At 48.0% G+C, this 17826-nt stretch overlaps 5 protein-coding genes across 9 annotated transcripts; 1 reads left to right on the forward strand and 4 right to left on the reverse strand.

Annotated features, from left to right (window-relative positions):
* Window positions 1-23: 23 nt before the first annotated feature.
* Window positions 24-17735, forward strand: LOC118509409 (mediator of DNA damage checkpoint protein 1-like). Of its 5 annotated transcripts, none has more exons than XM_036049976.1 (7): window positions 24-100; window positions 362-570; window positions 668-772; window positions 11887-12147; window positions 12222-15564; window positions 16439-16753; window positions 16820-17735. In XM_036049976.1, exons 3-7 carry the CDS (start codon window positions 668-670, stop codon window positions 17032-17034), a joined length of 4239 nt encoding a protein of 1412 aa, XP_035905869.1. In that variant the 5' UTR covers window positions 24-100; window positions 362-570; the 3' UTR covers window positions 17035-17735. The 5 variants fall into 5 exon arrangements, with proteins under 5 accessions (XP_035905869.1, XP_035905871.1, XP_035905872.1 ...); XM_036049977.1 differs by lacking the exon at window positions 24-100 and having other exon boundaries at window positions 326-570; window positions 12222-14021; window positions 14121-15564; XM_036049979.1 differs by lacking the exons at window positions 24-100; window positions 16820-17735 and having other exon boundaries at window positions 302-570; window positions 12222-14021; window positions 14121-15368; window positions 16439-16631.
* Window positions 756-2611, reverse strand: LOC118509414 (venom carboxylesterase-6-like). The gene is made up of 2 exons (XM_036049986.1): window positions 1354-2611; window positions 756-1282 (listed from the first exon to the last, which is right to left on the reverse strand). Exons 1-2 carry the CDS (start codon window positions 2581-2583, stop codon window positions 836-838), a joined length of 1677 nt encoding a protein of 558 aa, XP_035905879.1. The 5' UTR covers window positions 2584-2611; the 3' UTR covers window positions 756-835.
* Window positions 2677-4822, reverse strand: LOC118509411 (esterase-5A-like). The gene is made up of 2 exons (XM_036049982.1): window positions 3421-4822; window positions 2677-3355 (listed from the first exon to the last, which is right to left on the reverse strand). The coding sequence occupies exons 1-2, from the start codon at window positions 4666-4668 to the stop codon at window positions 2864-2866; spliced, it is 1740 nt and encodes a 579-aa protein (XP_035905875.1). The 5' UTR covers window positions 4669-4822; the 3' UTR covers window positions 2677-2863.
* Window positions 5038-9373, reverse strand: LOC118509412 (venom carboxylesterase-6-like). Its single transcript, XM_036049984.1, has 3 exons — window positions 8109-9373; window positions 5871-8038; window positions 5038-5807 (listed from the first exon to the last, which is right to left on the reverse strand). Exons 2-3 carry the CDS (start codon window positions 7080-7082, stop codon window positions 5334-5336), a joined length of 1686 nt encoding a protein of 561 aa, XP_035905877.1. The 5' UTR covers window positions 7083-8038; window positions 8109-9373; the 3' UTR covers window positions 5038-5333.
* LOC118509413 (venom carboxylesterase-6-like) lies at window positions 9718-11586 on the reverse strand. Its single transcript, XM_036049985.1, has 2 exons — window positions 10320-11586; window positions 9718-10249 (listed from the first exon to the last, which is right to left on the reverse strand). The coding sequence occupies exons 1-2, from the start codon at window positions 11550-11552 to the stop codon at window positions 9800-9802; spliced, it is 1683 nt and encodes a 560-aa protein (XP_035905878.1). The 5' UTR covers window positions 11553-11586; the 3' UTR covers window positions 9718-9799.
* Window positions 17736-17826: the final 91 nt, after the last annotated feature.

A 17826-nucleotide genomic window follows, 5' to 3' on the forward strand; every position in this document is an offset into this window, starting at 1 on the left:
TTTCAGCGTTTGACGGCTGTCAAGACGTTGGGCCGCGAATTCCGCACCTGTGTGGAACGATGGTCACGGCATTTGTTCAGCATTTTGCACCGAAAAAGTTGTGAGAAAAGTGCTTTAGCTGTTTATGAAGTTATTGTGGAAAATATTGCTAACAAAAATACTTCTATTTGTTTTTTTTGGTTACGCAAACTTCTTGTAAAGCAAGAAATTTTAACTCTTTTTTAAGGTTTTAGACAATGCTACGAAAATATGTTTATGCTCCCCCGCAGAATAGCAAAAGCAATGAAAAACGCAACGTAATTTCTACGCTCAATATTTTAACATTTCTTTTTCTTCATTTTATCAAAACAACCGCAAATAGTCAACTGGCTTGAGCATCACTGTACACGCATCGCGCGTTGACATCTGCGAACAAAAACAGCGGGAACCACAAACGACAAAGTGCCCCGACGACGCAAAACAATCCTGCAGCTGTGTTGTTTATGGTGCAATGTCGTGAAAATACGCGTACATGGTGATGTGTTTGGTGTAAGTGTTTTTCGTACAAGTCTGTTCGACTCGATTTCCAACGTAAGTAGCCTTTGCCAACATCGATTCCCGCGGCAACTTCGATAGTCACAGACCTTTCCCATTCTTCCATTGGCCGTTTGCGACCGTGTTTTTGTAGATGCATTTGAATATCCAAGGGACGAAGCATCCCATCCGGCCGGGGCTAAGTTTGATCGGTTCGGTGGCAAACGAACGGTACAACACAATACTGTTGCAGGACAGGGTGAGTTTCTTTTATTTGCTCCTATTGGTTCGATCTTCGTCGCGTAGTTAGGGCCGGCTTCGTTCAATCTCTCGGCACGACGTAGGTTTCATTAAAATTTAAAATGTTCCAGAAAGGCTCATCGCTTAAGAAATCGGACGTTACGATCGTACTGTTGGGATAGTTGATCTGCAGATATGTTAAACGTTCCGGGTCTTCCTGTACCGGCAGTGCCAGGTTGCCGAATCGTGGTTGATAGCCTAGGGCAAACGATTCGTACAAATCGCAAAACTTTGCCACCATATCCAGCTCCTGCACCGTGTACGGATAACCGTCGCGAAGACTGCTGGGGAAAATGAGCAAAATGTCCTCGCCGTGAGGTACACCCAGGTACTGGCCAGAGCCAGACAGTGCTTCCGACAGGCCGTACGTTGCTTTGTAATGGTCCAAGTAGAAGTAGACTGGGATGTGCGGTTGCATCAGTTTGGCCGCTTCCGTAACGCCAGCAAAGAACAGTCGGTTGGAGACTAGCTGCGAGAGGAATGAAGTTTTTTCAATCTTTTTTTGCTTCGTAAAAGTTGCACTATGGCCCAGCGACTTACCCGTACGAATTGAGGAAAAGTTCGTTCGCTTAGCTGCTCGCTCCCCAAATAGTGTGCTCGTATCACTTGCGATAGAGCGTCCCTCTGGTGGCTGGCCTGGACGGCATACTTGTAGTCCAGGATGCTTGGCACTACCTCGTTCCAGTGGTCGTTTATGTGGCGAAGGTAGCTCACGTTGCTGAAAAATTCCGCCGCCGGATACAAACCTTCCGCTTCGGTGACGGAAAGCAGCAACGGTACCTTGGCCATCTTTCCGGCGCGAGTCAACTGTCGCGGATCTTCCGCCAGGAAGGGTGCTGGGTTGTGTTTGCCACGCTTTTCAACCACAACACCCAGCGGCGAGTAGGGATTGTACAGAAAGTCTTGCAATTTCGGCAATTGGCGCACAATTTGTTCGGCCGGCAGTTGACGTAAGCATTGCAACAGTTCTTTGCTAGGGCTGTCCGGTGAACAGCCCGCTCCGGCAGCTATTAGTTTAGCCTTTTCCGCTGCCCGTTCTACCATCACCCAAGGATTCAGTGCCGAACCACTGTGACCGATGGAACGTTGGAACAGTCCCCGCGAAAGGGTAGATAGATAGTGCAGATGAACACTGGCCGAACCGGCCGAGAAGCCGGACAGTGTCACCTTGCCAGCATCACCGCCAAAGAATCGAATGTTTTGCTGTACCCACTGCAGCGCCGTCACCTGATCCTTCAAGCCAAAGTTGCCCGCGATCACGTCGTCTTCCGTGCTGAGAAACCCTAACGGACCAAGCCGGTAGTTTACGGTGACCAATATTAGGTGTCGTTTGATTAGAAAATCGGGCCTAAAGTATCCGCCGCCACCGTACATGAACGCACCACCGTGCAGATGCACGATCGTCGGTAGTGAAGCGTCCACCGAGAGCGTCGGTGTGTAGACGTTCAGAAATAGACAATCCTCGGCCCCCTCTAGTTTATCGGTGCCGGGTTTTAGGTGAGACCACTGCAGACAAACCGGACCAACGCGGGTGGTGTTCTTGGGTTCGTGCCAACGCTCATCGTTCAGTTCGGAGCCAGCGAAACGTCGGTTTCCGATCGGAGGCTTTGCGTACGGTATGCCTTCGAACGCGAAATGTCCCACGTGCTGTGTACCTACGATAGGACCATTCTTTATTGTCACACTCACTTCCGTTGCGGTGGAGAATCCTTCAAGGATGAAGATTGAGAGCAGCACAAACGTCGACCTGTAGTAGGGGAGGAACGACATGATCGTTAGATGCGAAGACACAATGAAGAATGTTCGTAAAAGCGAATCTACAGTCACCGCTCCAGAGCCTGCAAAGTCAAAAATTATCTCATCTAAACAGTAACGGCCAACATACGGGGCGCTGTTTTTATTTGATAAGACAATGCCCTCGTTAGCTTATTTGCGTCTACAACTTCCCAGCGTCCCCGGTTATCGTCTAATTACATTTCATTGGTTCGAGAGCATGGTTTGGCGGACATGGTCCGGTTTCTAAAGAGCATGATGTAATATGCCACCACCATCACAGCTCGGTGTGAGGCTGGTCGCGTTGAACAACCTTTCGCTGCGGCGGTGGTTCATCGTTAAAGTCTAGCGTGTCCCAGAACTGTTCATCCCCGACACCGTACGCCGTCTTCGGCAGGCCGCACATCTCACAGTCCGGTTCCTTCACCTCCATGTACTGCAGCTTTCCGGTGATGTTTTGCACCGGAAGTACATAGCCACCATATTTGGGCTCCAGTCCTTGCGTGAATGTGTCGTAGAGCGTTACGAAGTTGGAAATGACGCGCCGCTCTGCCTTGCTCAGTGGAACGTTGTCCCGCATGCCGGACGGAAGTACGAGCAGAACGTCCTCGCCGTGTGCTACACCATAGTTTTCGCTCGTTCCGGACATAAGCTCACCGATGCCGTACTTCGTCTTAAAGTTGAAGTAGTAGAAATAAACCGGCATGTGTGGTTGCAGAAGTTTTGCCGTCTTTGTGACACCGGCAAAGAACAAGCGGTTCGATAGAATCTGTAAGAAAGCGGAGAGAATATTAGGGTCGGTCCCTTCCGCTTGTACTACAATATTGTGCTTACCGATACAAAATCCCGAAAGTTGTCCAAGGAAAGTTTGCGCTCGGGTCCGAAGTAACGATCGCTGATCGCTTTCGATAGCTCGTCTCGCCTTTTCACGTCCGGCACGGCAGTTTTGTAGTCCAAAATGCTTGGCAGTAGATCGTACCAGCGCGTATCGATGTCTTGCAGGTATTCCGGTTGACTTATAAACTCTCCGCCCGGATACAAACCTTCACCCTGCGTTACCGACAGTATCAGTGGAACTTTCGTTAATTTGCCCTTCCGTGAGAGTACCGCCGGATGTTCGGCTAAGAATGGGCGTCGGTTGAGCTTGCTCTGCTTCTCGATCACTACCCCGAGCGGTGAGAACGGATTGTACAGATAGTCCAGCAGAAAGGGCACCTGTCGCACGATATCTTCTGCCGGGCGATCGCGCAAACATGAAAGTATCGCTTGGCTGCTCGATCGATCCTCTACCGGACAACCCAAACCCTGCGCTATCTGCAGCGCTTTGCGAGCGGAATCTTCTACCATCACCCACGGATTAAGGGCGGTACCGCTGTGGGCAATTCCGTTCTGAAACAGTCCACGCGACATCGGCGACAGGTAGTGGAGATGGACGCTTGCACCACCGGCAGAAAAGCCAACCAGCGTAACCCGGTTCGGATCACCACCGAAGTGATGGATGTTTCGCTTTACCCACTGCAGGGCCGTTACCTGATCTTTTAGCCCAAAGTTACCCGGTATCACATCGTCCTCGGTGCTGAGAAAACCGAGCGGACCGACCCGATAGTTAAACGTGACCATGATCATCGGTTTGCGCAGGACGTGCTTGGGGGAAAAGAATCCACCGCCCCCGAACATAAACGCACCGCCGTGGATGTAGAGCAGCGTTGACAGACCCCGAGTGGCCGATTCCTGCAGTGAGGTCGTGTAGACGTTCAGGTACAGACAGTCTTCCTCGCCGAACAGCTTATCCTTTCCCTTGATCGAATGGCTCCATTGCATGCAGAACGGGCCAAGGCTGGATGTGTTGCGTGGCTCACTCCACGTCTCGTCGTTGAGCACCGGCGCAGCAAATCGACGCTCGCCGATGGGAGGTTTCGCGTAAGGGATGCCTTCGAAGGCGACATAGTCTCCACGATCTTCGCCAATAATTGGACCATTCTCTATCTTCACTACCGGTGGTTCAGTAGCTGCTAGTGTGCCACAGACACAGCTGACGATCAGTGCTAATCGTAGCCCGTTGGTTTGCCGAAGCTTTACCATTGCCCTCGATAGGTTGTGATGAAGGAAGGCCCACACTGGGCCAACAACGTTCTGAAGGAGGATGGGTAATCTTATCAAACACTGGCCCTGTGCGGTAATCGTTACGGTACGATGCTTTCACATAAACTGAACGTTTTGCTACCTAGGCCGTTGCTTTTTGCTCTGCTCTCGTTCCCGAGGCAGGTATGTGCGCTTTAATCTTATCTGCGAAGCTACTTACTGATTCGTTTAAAGCAGATGCTGCATCGGTATCGGTATCCGCCATACGGAGCTATATTTGTTGGGCAGATTGAAATGCAGTTGCCGTGGCTATGGGCGTTCCAGGTATACAAGGGACATGCATTTCCAGGTCACATTAAACCAGAAGAATCTTATGGTACAATGGTACAATAGCCTAGTTTTGCCCCTGAGACCACTGCCCTTCTTTATTGCTTTAACCGTATATAAAACGATCGGTTTAACACCTTTTGTTCAATTTACCTGAAGGCTTAGAATCATAAAGTGCCGCCATTTTATTTTATCTATTTGATGTTAGCAAATAGTTCAAAATGGCAGGCGTTAAATTATATCTATACAGATCTTTAGTAAAAATATTTTGCAAAGCCTTCCTCTTGGGATTGTTTTAAGAGCTGCTTTTTGCGATATTCTTCCGTTTGTCCCTAAACCTACAGCTCGGTATGCATTTGTTCAGCGGTTGATGCATATGGTCCATCGTTAAAATCAAGCGTGTTCCAAAACATCTCATCACTCATTCCTTCCGATCGCACAATTTCACTTTGTGGGTAGTTGAGGCTCAAAAACACCACCTTATCGTCAGAATCTTGCATCGGTAGCTCGTAAGTACCAAACCGTGGCTTATCTCCTTTGACAAAAGACTCGTACATGGCTACAAATCTATCGACCACCATCATTTCCTCTTCCGTGTACGGTACGTCGTCGCGTAGGACGCTTGGGAATATTAGCAGGACATCATCACCGTGTGCAACTCCCAGCAATGCTGGTTCATCTTGATGGGATAGAGCCTCCCCAACACCGTACACGGCTTTGTACAGATCGTAGTACAGATACAAGTTGGTGAACGGGTGCATCAGCTTTGCCGATTCGGTAACTCCTGCAAAGTATAGTCGGTTGGAAATGATCTAAAAAGTCAAAAAGATACTGTTAGTAGAGTCTGATATACGCTATAGCTTTTCACCCATTACCTGTATGAGTACATTGAAATTTTCCAACGTCAATCGTTCGTCTGGTTTGAAGTAGTGGTTCCGAATCATTTCCGACAGACGGTCACGCTTCTTCGGATCAGTAACGGCTGTCTTGTAATCGAGAATGCTTGGCAGGAGCTCATTCCAACGGGAATCGATCTGTTCCAGATAGGTAGGATCGCTTATGAATTCAGCTCCTGGATAAAGACCTTCGGCCTGTGTAACTGACATGATCAGTGGCGCTTTGGCGATTTTTCCACTTTTCATTAAGGATCGCGGTGTATCGGTAAGGAATGGGGAAGGATTGAGAGGGCCCTCCTTCTCCACAACTACCCCGAACGGCGAGAACGGGTTGTACAGGAAGTCGAGAAAGTTTGGCACTTGTCGCACGATGTCTTCCGCTGGTAGCTTTCGTAGACAGTCCAGCAGGGCTTGTGTTTTTCTTGTTGGGCAACCTAGTACAGCTCCGATTCTTACTGCCTTTTCTATCGATCGTTCGGCAATTACCCAAGGGCTGAGTGCCGATCCGCTATGTCCAATGCCTGAACTGAACAGTCCTCTCGACAGGGGAGATAGATAATGGAGATGGACGCTAGCAGAACCAGCCGAGTATCCCACCAGGCTAACTGTGTTAGGATCACCTCCAAATGTATGAATGTTTTCACGAATCCACCGTAAAGCGGTCACCTGATCTTTCAGTCCATAGTTGCCCGGAATCACATCGTCCTCGGTGCTGAGAAATCCGAGCGGTCCGAGCCGATAGTTAAAGGTAACCAGAATCATCTGTCCGCGCATGATGTGGTCGGGCTCGTAGAAGTTACCCGTACCGAACATAAATGCACCACCATGGATGAATGCGATCGTAGGCAACCGGGCAGAAGGATCGATGGATCTTGTGTACACGTTCAGGAACAGACAATCCTCAACACCCTCCAGTTTATCTTTGTTCGGATTTAGATGATTCCACTGCAGACATACGGGGCCTCGGCTAGTAGTGTTGCGCGGTTCGGTCCAGCGATCATCGTTCAGTTCCGATGATGCGAAGCGGAACTTACCCACCGGAGGCTTCGCATAAGGGATTCCTTCGAATGCGTAATATTCTCCACGCTTCTCACCCAATATTGGACCATTTTTTATGTTCACCAGCGTAGCCGCCGTAGCAGCGATTTCCGTCGTTAGACAGGCGATTATCAAACCAATGGCGAGATACATTTTCGAAGTTGGGGCTATTTGGTAGCCGTATTTACACACCAACAGCTGCTGCGAGACTGTTTTTTTGATACGGTATCTTAGCGCAAGTACCACTTCGTAGGCTTTGAATGTAAATTTGATTACAAGTGAATGCAGTGTGAGTGAGATGGATGGGTGCCGTTCTCTTATCGCGCCTTCAGCGTACTCTGAACGAGCCAGGGAGAAAAACTGTGAGAATAAAAACAGCTCGCAAAGATCGCAGGGGTTTGATTAGTGGTGATTTGCTTCTCCACAGTGAAGGGTAAGACGCACGCGTTCGTTTAGACTTGACTTCGTTTGAACAATTATCGATCGCGCATATGCGATGCTCGTGTATTTGAGCATAACAAGAATCGTTTGTGTAAAAAGGTATCTGTTGGTGTGACTTTTAGGTTTTTATTTTACTTTTTCTATATACTGACTCGACACTGACGTGCTATTCCAACAACAGCTCTAATCATTCTTCAGTTTGTAAAGATCGCGATCCCTCAAACTGTTTCGTATGGAGCATCATGAAAGTCAAGACTGTTCCAAAATGATTCATCACTTAAACTCTCAACACGTACCACCCTGCAACGAGGATAACCGATCCTCAAGTACGTGATCCTGTCCGGAGTATCTTGCAGAGGTATCACATTGGAGCCAAAGCGAGGCATTTTTCCTTTCGCAAACTGACTGTACATGGCTACGAAATGTTCAGTTACTTCTCTCTCTGCCTTGCTATAAGGCAAATTTTCACGAGCAATGCTGTGGAATATGAGATCGACATCTTCACCATGGGATACACCGAAGCTCCTGGTTTCGGAGCGCCTCGAAAGCTTCTCACCAAGGCCGTACTTAATTTTGAAATAATCCACGTATGAGTACAGCTTGATGTGTGGTTGCATGAGCTTGATCGACTCGGTAAACCCGGCAAAATAGAGTCGGTTAGAAATAATCTGTTGGAGTGGAAGGAAGAGAGGCGACTGTTAAAACAAGAGTTCCGTTCGTCTTTTACCATCAACGTACCCTTATTAATTTATGGAAATTTGCCAGCGTTAATCGTTCGTCTGGTTTGAAGTAGCGGTTCCGAATCGTTTCCGAAAGACGGTCACGTTCCATAGGATCCGGAACGGCTGCTTTATAGTCAAGAATGCTTGGCAGGAGCTCATTCCAACGGGAATCGATCTGTTGCAGATAAGTTGGATCGCTTATGAATTCAGCTCCTGGGTAAAGACCTTCCGCCTGTGTAACCGACATGATCAGTGGCGCTTTGGCGATTTTTCCACTCTTCATTAGGGATCGCGGTGTATCGGTAAGGAATGGGGAAGGATTGAGAGGGCCCTCCTTCTCCACAACTACCCCGAACGGCGAGAACGGGTTGTACAGGAAGTCGAGAAAGTTTGGCACTTGTCGCACGATGTCTTCTGCTGGTAGCTTTCGTAGACAGTCCAGCAGGGCTTGTGTTTTTCTTGTTGGGCAACCTAGTACAGCTCCGATTCTTACTGCCTTTTCTATCGATCGCTCGGCAATTACCCAAGGGCTGAGTGCCGATCCACTATGTCCAATGCCTGAACTGAACAGTCCTCTCGACAGGGGAGATAGATAATGGAGATGGACGCTAGCAGAACCAGCCGAGTATCCCACCAAGCTTACAGTCTTAGGATCACCTCCGAATGGTTGAATGTTTTCACGAATCCACCGTAAAGCGGTTACCTGATCTTTCAGTCCATAGTTGCCCGGAATCACATCGTCCTCGGTGCTGAGAAAGCCGAGCGGTCCGAGCCGATAGTTAAAGGTAACCAGAATCATCTGTCCGCGCATGATGTGGTCGGGCTCGTAGAAGTTACCCGTACCGAACATAAATGCACCACCATGGATGAATGCGATCGTAGGCAACCGGGCAGAAGGATCGATGGATCTTGTGTACACGTTCAGGAACAGACAATCCTCCACACCCTCCAGTTTATCTTTGTTCGGATTTAGATGATTCCACTGCAGACATACGGGGCCTCGGCTAGTAGTGTTGCGCGGTTCGGTCCAGCGATCATCGTTCAGTTCCGATGATGCGAAGCGGAACTTACCCACCGGAGGCTTCGCATAAGGGATTCCTTCGAATGCGTAATATTCTCCACGCTTCTCACCCAATATTGGACCATTTTTGATGTTCACCAGCGTAGCCGTCGTACCAGCGATTTCCGTAGTTAGACAGGCGATTATCAAACCAATGGCGAGATACATTTTCGATGTTGGGGCTATTTGGTAGCCGTATTTACACACCAACAGCTGCTGCGAGACTGTTTTTTTGATACGGTATCTTAGCGCAAGTACCACTTCGTAGGCTTTGAATGTAAATTTGATTACAAGTGAATGCAGTGTGAGTGATATGGATGGGTGCCGTTCCCTTATCGCGCCTCCAGCGTACTCTCAACGAGCCAGGGAGAAAAACTGTGAGAATAAGAACAACTCTCAAAGATCGCAGGGATTTGATTAGTGGTGATTTGCTTCTCCACAGTGAAGGGTAAGACGCACGCGTTCGTTTAGACTTGGCTTCGTTTGAACAATTATCGATCACGCATACGCGATGCTCGTGTAATTGAGCATAACAAGAATCGTTTGTGTAAATAGCTATCTATTGGTGTGACTTTTAGGTTTTTATTTTACTTTTTCTATATACTGACTCGACACTGACGTGCTATTCTAACAAAGATCGCGATCCCTCAAACTGATTCGTATGGAGCATCATGAAAGTCAAGACTGTTCCAAAAAGATTCATCACTTAAACTCTCAACACGTACCACCCTGCAACGAGGATAACCGATCCTCAAGTACGTGATCCTGTCCGGAGTATCTTGCAGAGGTATCACATTGGAGCCAAAGCGAGGCATTCTTCCTTTCGCAAACTGACTGTACATGGCTACGAAATGTTCGGTTACTTCTCTCTCGGCCTTGCTATAAGGCAAATTTTCACGAGCAATGCTGTGGAATATTAGATCGACATCTTCACCATGGGATACACCGAAGCTCCTGGTTTCGGAGCGCCTCGAAAGCTTCTCACCAAGGCCGTACTTAATTTTGAAATAATCCACGTATGAGTACAGCTTGATGTGTGGCTGCATGAGCTCGATCGACTCGGTAAACCCGGCAAAATAGAGTCGGTTAGAAATAATCTGTTGGAGTGGAAGAAAGAGAGGCGATTGTTAAAAGAAGAGTTCCGTACATCTTCTACCATCAACGTACCCTTATTAATTTATGGAAATTCGCCAGCGTTAATCGTTCATCTGGTGTGAAGTAGCGATTCCGAATCGTTTGCGAAAGAAGGTCACGCTCCATAGGATCCGGAACGGCTGCTTTATAGTCAAGAATGCTTGGCAGGAGCTCATTCCAACGGGAATCGATCTGTTGTAGATAGGAAGGATCGCTTATGAATTCAGCTCCTGGATAAAGACCTTCGGCCTGTGTAACCGACATGATCAGTGGCGCTTTGGCGATTTTTCCACTCTTCATTAGGGAACGCGGTGTATCGGTAAGGAATGGGGAAGGATTGAGAGGGCCCTCTTTCTCCACAACTACCCCGAACGGCGAGAACGGGTTGTACAGGAAGTCGAGAAAGTTTGGCACTTGTCGCACGATGTCTTGCGCAGGAACCTTTCTTAGGCAGTCTAGCAGAGCTTGTGTTTTTCTTGCTGGGCAACTCAAAAGTGCTCCAATTTGTTTAGCTTTTTCGGTTGATTGTTCTGCCATAGTCCAAGGATTTAGAGCGGTTCCGCTATGTCCAATGCCTGAACTGAACAGTCCTCTCGACAGGGGAGATAGATAATGAAGATGTACGCTAGCAGAACCAGCCGAATATCCCACCAAGCTTACAGTCTTAGGATCACCTCCGAATGTATGAATGTTTTCACGAATCCACCGTAAAGCGGTCACCTGATCTTTCAGTCCATAGTTGCCCGGAATCACGTCGTCCTCGGTGCTGAGAAAGCCGAGCGGACCGAGCCGATAGTTAAAGGTAACCAAAACTACTCTCTGGTGGAGGATGTGGTCCGGTCTATACTTACTACTCGTACCAAACGTGAATCCTCCACCATGGATGAATGCGATCGTAGGTAACCGGGCTGAAGGATCGATTGATCTTGTGTACACGTTCAGATAGAGACAATCCTCTGCGCCTACCAACTTTTCTTGGGTCTTATTGAAATGAGTCCACTGGAGACATTTGGATCCCGGTTGTGTCGCATGGCGCGGTTCGGTCCATCGATCATCGTTCAGCTCCGACGGTGCAAAACGTAACATACCCACCGGTGGTTTCGCATACGGAATGCCCTCGAACGCGTAATATTCTTCACGCTTTTCACCAACGATTGGCCCATTCTGGATGTTCACCACAATCGGACTGTTCTGGGCGATAGCTGCGGTAATAAAAAGTACTGCAATCGCGGGCAAAGGATTCGCAAAAGGCAGAGGGACTTCCATAGTGATAGAAGGCTCTTTTTACATTAAAACGAATATTTTTCCCAGAGCAACCAGTACAAGAATAATATCGATTTCCTTCACTGTGTTAGATGAAATCGTTTGTTTATTGTGTAAAAAAATGTCAAACAGAAATTCTGATGTACATAATTTGATCCACATTACTGTAATGAACCGCATCGCCTGGGGTTCAGTGAGTTTAGTGTGGTGGAGTTTAGTATTCATTTAGAAGCTTGCTTTTAAAGTTACGAAGAAAAATATGCAAACTAATTTTAGTGAGAGAAATATTATTTAATGCTTATTAAAAATTGCTTATCTACTTCTATTTTCGTTACAGAGTATTTGTCCCAAGCATGCCAGCCTTCGGTTTGATACTGCCACAAATAAGCTTGAAATTTTGGATCTCTGCTCGATAGAAGGAGTGTCCGTTAATCAAAACCCCATCGAACCACTAATCTGGAACGAAATCACGACACTGAGTCGATTGAATCTCGGCCGTGTGCCAATCTCAATTGAAACGGACAGCAGCAACAGGGTTGATGAGCCATCATTCCTGCACGATGAAGATTCAACGGATGTTATCGACTGCAGTCTGGAGGTACGTACCTTCGATGATTTCGATGGCTGGCCCTACCGAGGGACGATTTATTGATGCCCTGGTTTTGTTTGCAGGAAACAGCGCCACCGACCCTTCAAGGCAGTAGAAAGATGGCACAAACCACTGTTGGCTTATTGACCACGTCGGCAAGAAGATCTTCGTTGATTGAAATAACAGCCACCGTACATCAGCAACCTCCTCCTACCTCATCATTGCCGGTGGTCAGAAACAGTTTTCTCGTGCCGGAAACGCAACAGTTTAACGATAGTGTTGCAGCGTGTTCTAAGCCCAAGCCAACACCCATTCTCAGTAACTGCGATCCATCGGCCGACGCGTTAAACGACGATGATGAAGATTTCTTTTTCATACCGGAAACACAGCAACCGGAAGATGAGCTGGCCTGCCCGTCGGAAGTGTACGGACGGATTGGTTGCGAGGTGCAGGAAACGCCCGCACAGCAGACGGCGACGGAAGATGAATACTTTCAAATGACGGCCGACAACGATGACAACAGCAATGATGCGATGTTCAACAACAAGTACGTCGAGGAGTCACAAAACTTGCTGAAAAGTTTGGATGTATCGTGTAATGGCGGGGTTGTTGCTGCTCCCCGGGGTTCCATACTGCCCGACCGTTCCGTGGATTCGATATCGTTCCAGGAGCATCGCAATACAACGCTGGAAATGAGCCGTATCGAGTGGAATGAGAGTAAAAAGGAACATGAGCAAAGCACGGCGAATGAGCAGTTACCACGAGCGAAAGGCGGCTTAGAAGGGAGGGTTGAAGAAGCTGATAAAGCTGATGATCGATCCATCACACCCGAGCTGCACTTTGATGATGATCTTCCAGTTGAAACAGTCGTAAAGAAGGCATTACCTGTTGAAGAAACTGGTGGTAGCAAAGTTGATCCCGTACCTGCCGCTAATCGATTAACAGCGATGGAGGAAGCGAATCGTGCCTCAGTGACACCCGAATTGCGCTTCGATGATCAGGAAAATGTAGACGATGAGCATGAAATTTCGCTAAATCAAGAAGGTTGCATTAAGCCGAACGCGCTAACGAAGGACGACGAAACGCGTACGGCAAATGTGTACGAACTGGAAACGCAGGCTTTTGCCGAGGAAGATCCATATGGCCTGTTAACGCAACCCCTGCAAAGGGTGGACAAAATATCGGAATCTGTTCTATCGGCCCAGCAACGTCCAGTGGAAGAAGATCCATATGAACTGCAGACACAGCCAATGGGCGTAGAAAAGCCTGCGGGTGCAAGCAAGCCTACAACCAAGTCACCATTTTTAATGCCTGCACTACCAGCCGTACAAAGCAAAGGTAATCGTACGCCGGAAGTTGATTACGCCAACATGCCAACGCAACCATTTTCTCCTCCGGAATTCTTATACCAACCTGAAGCCGATGGTGGAACGAACGGAGGCTCTGAATCGCCCTGTGCCCGGTTGACACGAAAATCACCATTTAAAAGGCAAACATCCACGGCAACAGCGCTAGGCAAAGGCAATCGTACGCCGGAGATTGATTATGCAAACCTTCCAACGCAACCGTTCACACCTCCAGAATTGTTGGTTCAACCGGCGGACGACCAGGCAGATAGAGGCAAGCAGTCGCTGTCCGCCCCATCGATAGACGACGACGATTTACTGACGCAACCACTGAGTCCTCCCAAAGAGCAAATGGATACGCCCGTCCTGTATCGTGCGGCCACAGCAGCTGCGTTTGATCCGTACAATTTAGACACGCAACCTTTAGAGGAAAGGTTCGAAAAGAAAACGCCCATCCTGAAGCTGGTCGATTTGAAAGCATGTCTAGTGGGGTCATCGATCGATTCGGATGTGTCAGGCAACAACAGGCAATCGTTGGTGAGTGATGAAGATGAAAATGTGTACGATCTTGACAGGCTGCGATTGCTGGAAGTTGGTGCAGTGGCTGACCATGAAGTAACGCAATTTAATCCACAGATAAACAGTACGACCCGTTTGTCACTGGTGCAAGCGCAGCAAGGGACGGTGGAGCCGGGCGTAGAAATCTCTCCAACGTCATCCAACAAGGAAAACCACACGAGCAAGCAGGCTGAACGTGAAAAATCACACGACACGGATGACGATGAGCTGGGTATGGCTGAAACGCTCCCGATCGAAACACTTTTCCCCCACAAACCTAAGCCAGATGGGCGCGGGAAGCCGTTTAAAATGCCGCTCACAAAGGCGGACACACTAGCCACTCCCAAAGCGCGGAAAAATGAGAAACGACGGAGTGTTGAGATGACCGAATTTCTCACACCGGAACATCCGATGCTATTTCTGCCGAAAGCCGACGTCATCCGGTCCGTGTCGGATCAAATGCGCAGATCGGGCACGGTGCAACCGAACACGTCGCAGGCTAAGCCAAAGTATCACTTTAACGATAGCAGCAGCAGTGGTAGTGGTAGCGACGATGAGAACAGTGCTAGCGGCCGGTTGGCGTTTAAGAAAACGAACGTAAGCGTTGCGTTGGAAAAAGAGTTGGCAAATGTGCGGGAGGTTGGCAAGATGAAAAAGCAGCTAGAGCGAGATCTTGCACGTGAGAAACATCCCACGGCAAAGGAAGCAGACGATGGGAAAAAGGAAGCACAGGACCGGGTAAAACCGAGAGATGAAGATAAGCGCAGCAAACGGGCCGCCTCCACGCGAACGGCTCAACGTAAAGCGTCGGAGGAAGTTGAGCAACCCAAAGCGGCGGAACCTTCGAAACTAGCTACCAGGCGTAGAGCGTCGAAGGATGCTGAGAGGACGTCGGAACCGAAAAAGAAATCGAGCCGAACGACGACGGCCAAGGAGGAGCAACAGGAGGAGCGTACCAAACGATCGCATCACAGTGCGAACGAAACGAACCGAAGATCGGAAGCAAGATGCTCAACCGAACGGGCCAAACCTTCGACCGATGTGCCTACGCGCGCTTCGACCCGCAACCGGCGGGATACGTACAAGAAACGAATGCTCGATGAATCGGTGGACTATCTACCGGACTCAGCAAAGAAACCATCGGCCGTTGCACCCGTATCGACGCGTGCAAGTCGAAAGCGAAAGGAGGATGATGAGTCCACCGCGGAGGATAGGGTTGGCAGGCATCAAACAACGGCTGCATTGGAACCGAAACGACACAAATCAGAAGCGAATGTAAAGGAGCGAACGCGAAGGGCAGCATCATCGAGCCGTCGTACCAGCAAGGTAGTGGGACCTTCGTCCGATTTATTTGAGGAACGGGGCAAATCGTCAGAGGACCTGACGAACGATAGCGTAACCGGAGGCAACACGACGGAAGAGAGTGATGCATCCTCGGTATCCGCGGCCCGATCCGTCCGACCGCGTCTTATATTCACAAAAATGAACCCAGAACCGTACCGACAGTGTATAGCCCGTGCGGGTATGTTGTTGAGTGGTAGAGATTTGCATGACACGTGCGCCTATAGCTAGCCTATCATCTAAGTACATTATGCTTGCTTTGCGTAGCGCTTTGATTCGTTAACATTACTCGGGACGCGTTTATCACCTCAGGAAGGACGGTTAGGCCTGAAGAAGCTTTCCTGCTTCTTTTCCATGCCTGCCAATTTCTGGCTTACTAGACTTATTGATAGTCAGTTCTCACTTTAAGGGGAACGGCCCAGATAGGAGTTGAAACTCGGTCCTGGTCCACTAGGTAAGCTAGATTATGCTGGGGCGGTCCGGTGGCTGAGGCGACAGCGACGCCTGTCTTCACACGGCGGAAGGACCGGGGTTCAAATCCTATTCAGACCGCCTCCCCGCCGTACGCAGAGCTGACTACTTTGCTAAGGGTAAAGTCAAGTCTCAGAAAGCCAGAAATAGTAGGCCGAGACCTTTCTAGGTTGTGTAGAAGAAGCAGATTGTCCTGTATACTTGACAAACCAATAACCAAAGAAAGAGATGAAAGAGGTTCAAGAGACCCAAAGTCTCTCAAAACTCTACAAACAACAATAACCAAAGTGAAGGAACTAGTCCTGCGCTATTCACCAAGTACGACTGGACACATATAATTTAGGTGGAATATGCATTCTATTGGGTAGATGAACTCTTACTCTTTGTTGGATTCTGGAACAATTTTTTCTGTAGGCAAAAGGATTATCATCATCATCATTATCATCTTTAATAGTATCCTTAATGGTGGCATACTGCATTCTGGGTTCATTCGCCATGACAGGGCATTCCCGAAATAACTTGTTAGCTATGGTATCACATTCGAAACCACGCTTGATAATGTTTCTCATTTACACGCTTCTCAGGTGGCAAAATAGTGGACATGCCCGAGCTGGCGACCATCCTGGTGACGGATCACATTATTCGCACGTACAAATTCCTGTGCAGTGTGGCGAAAGGAATTCCGATCGTCGGACAGTCCTATCTCGATGCGTTACAACGGTCGAACGGCACAGGGCACATCGATCCGTGGGACCACATCCTGTCCGATCCCGTGAAGGAGAAGCGCTATGAATTTAATCTGCGTGAAACGTTGTTGAAGGCAAAGCGGCATAAGCTGTTTCAGGATTATACTGTGTTTGTGACCGCCAGCACGCAGCCACCACCGTCGGAACTGTGCTGTAAGTATGCGCATCGCCACCTACAGCTCGGAAACGTTAACTAACACGTTTGGTTTACCGTCCCAGTAATACTTTCGTGCGCCGGAGCGAAAATATCCAAGCACTGCAGTCAACCGCCGAAGGACGCGAGCAAACTGTTTGTCATCTCCGATCCTGCCGACAGTGCGTCGTGGCCGAAGTACAGGGAAAAGTGTCCGACCATCGAAATAGTGTCTGCCGAAGGGTTTATGCTTTCGATTATGCAGCATTCGATCAATTTCAGGAAGTTTCGGTTAGCGTAAGGGAGAGCGGGGGTCACACTGTCGAGGTTGAGCAGTTTGAACGATGTCGTTGCTGTTTTATTTCTTCGGACGTTTGTGTGCTACGGATCAATTTATATTTAATACGAGAGTCGTTTGAGTGAGTGTGTGGGTGTGTTTACTTTTCCTATCATTAAAGCTGGCTGGTTCCCAAGAGGCTGTAAAATTTGAAATATTTTTTTCTTTGCTTTCCTTCAACAACATCTACAAACTGTAAGTCCTCGGAAAAAAGGAAATTTGTTCAAAGTGCAAATGATACTGTGCTCTGTATACGTAATTGTTTAATACTCATGTTAATGTTACTGTCGAAAAACAAATGTAATTTTTCAAAGCAAGAAAAATCGAAATTCATTTATAAATATTTTACTGTTAAGCTGGAAAGGCGAAGGGGTGAAGTAGATACCTACCGATGAAGCTGTTTGCATGTAATTTTCGTAATGTGTTGTGCATGACTTGTTTAAAATATGAAATAGTTTTTTTTTGTTATAATTTTCCTAAGTTTTTGCTTAATACGCGTTACATCACCGTCCGTACTACAACCATCTCTCGATTAGAAAGGATGAATAGTCTGCGGACAACTCTTCGCATGTTTTGCAAGAGTTTCTAATAAAAAAAAATGTAAATGAATAGTTTAGTGTATACCTGAGTACAAAAAACTGTAAATAAAGTGTTATACAGAAGAACGCCCAGAGCCGCAGCATTATACCTCAAAGAAACATTAGTAAACGAGTTCATTGAGCTATTAAAGTGCTGTTAACCGATAGCATTCCAGAT

This window comes from Anopheles stephensi, chromosome 3 (genome assembly GCF_013141755.1).
Source record: "Anopheles stephensi strain Indian chromosome 3, UCI_ANSTEP_V1.0, whole genome shotgun sequence".
Lineage (NCBI taxonomy): Eukaryota > Metazoa > Arthropoda > Insecta > Diptera > Culicidae > Anopheles > Anopheles stephensi.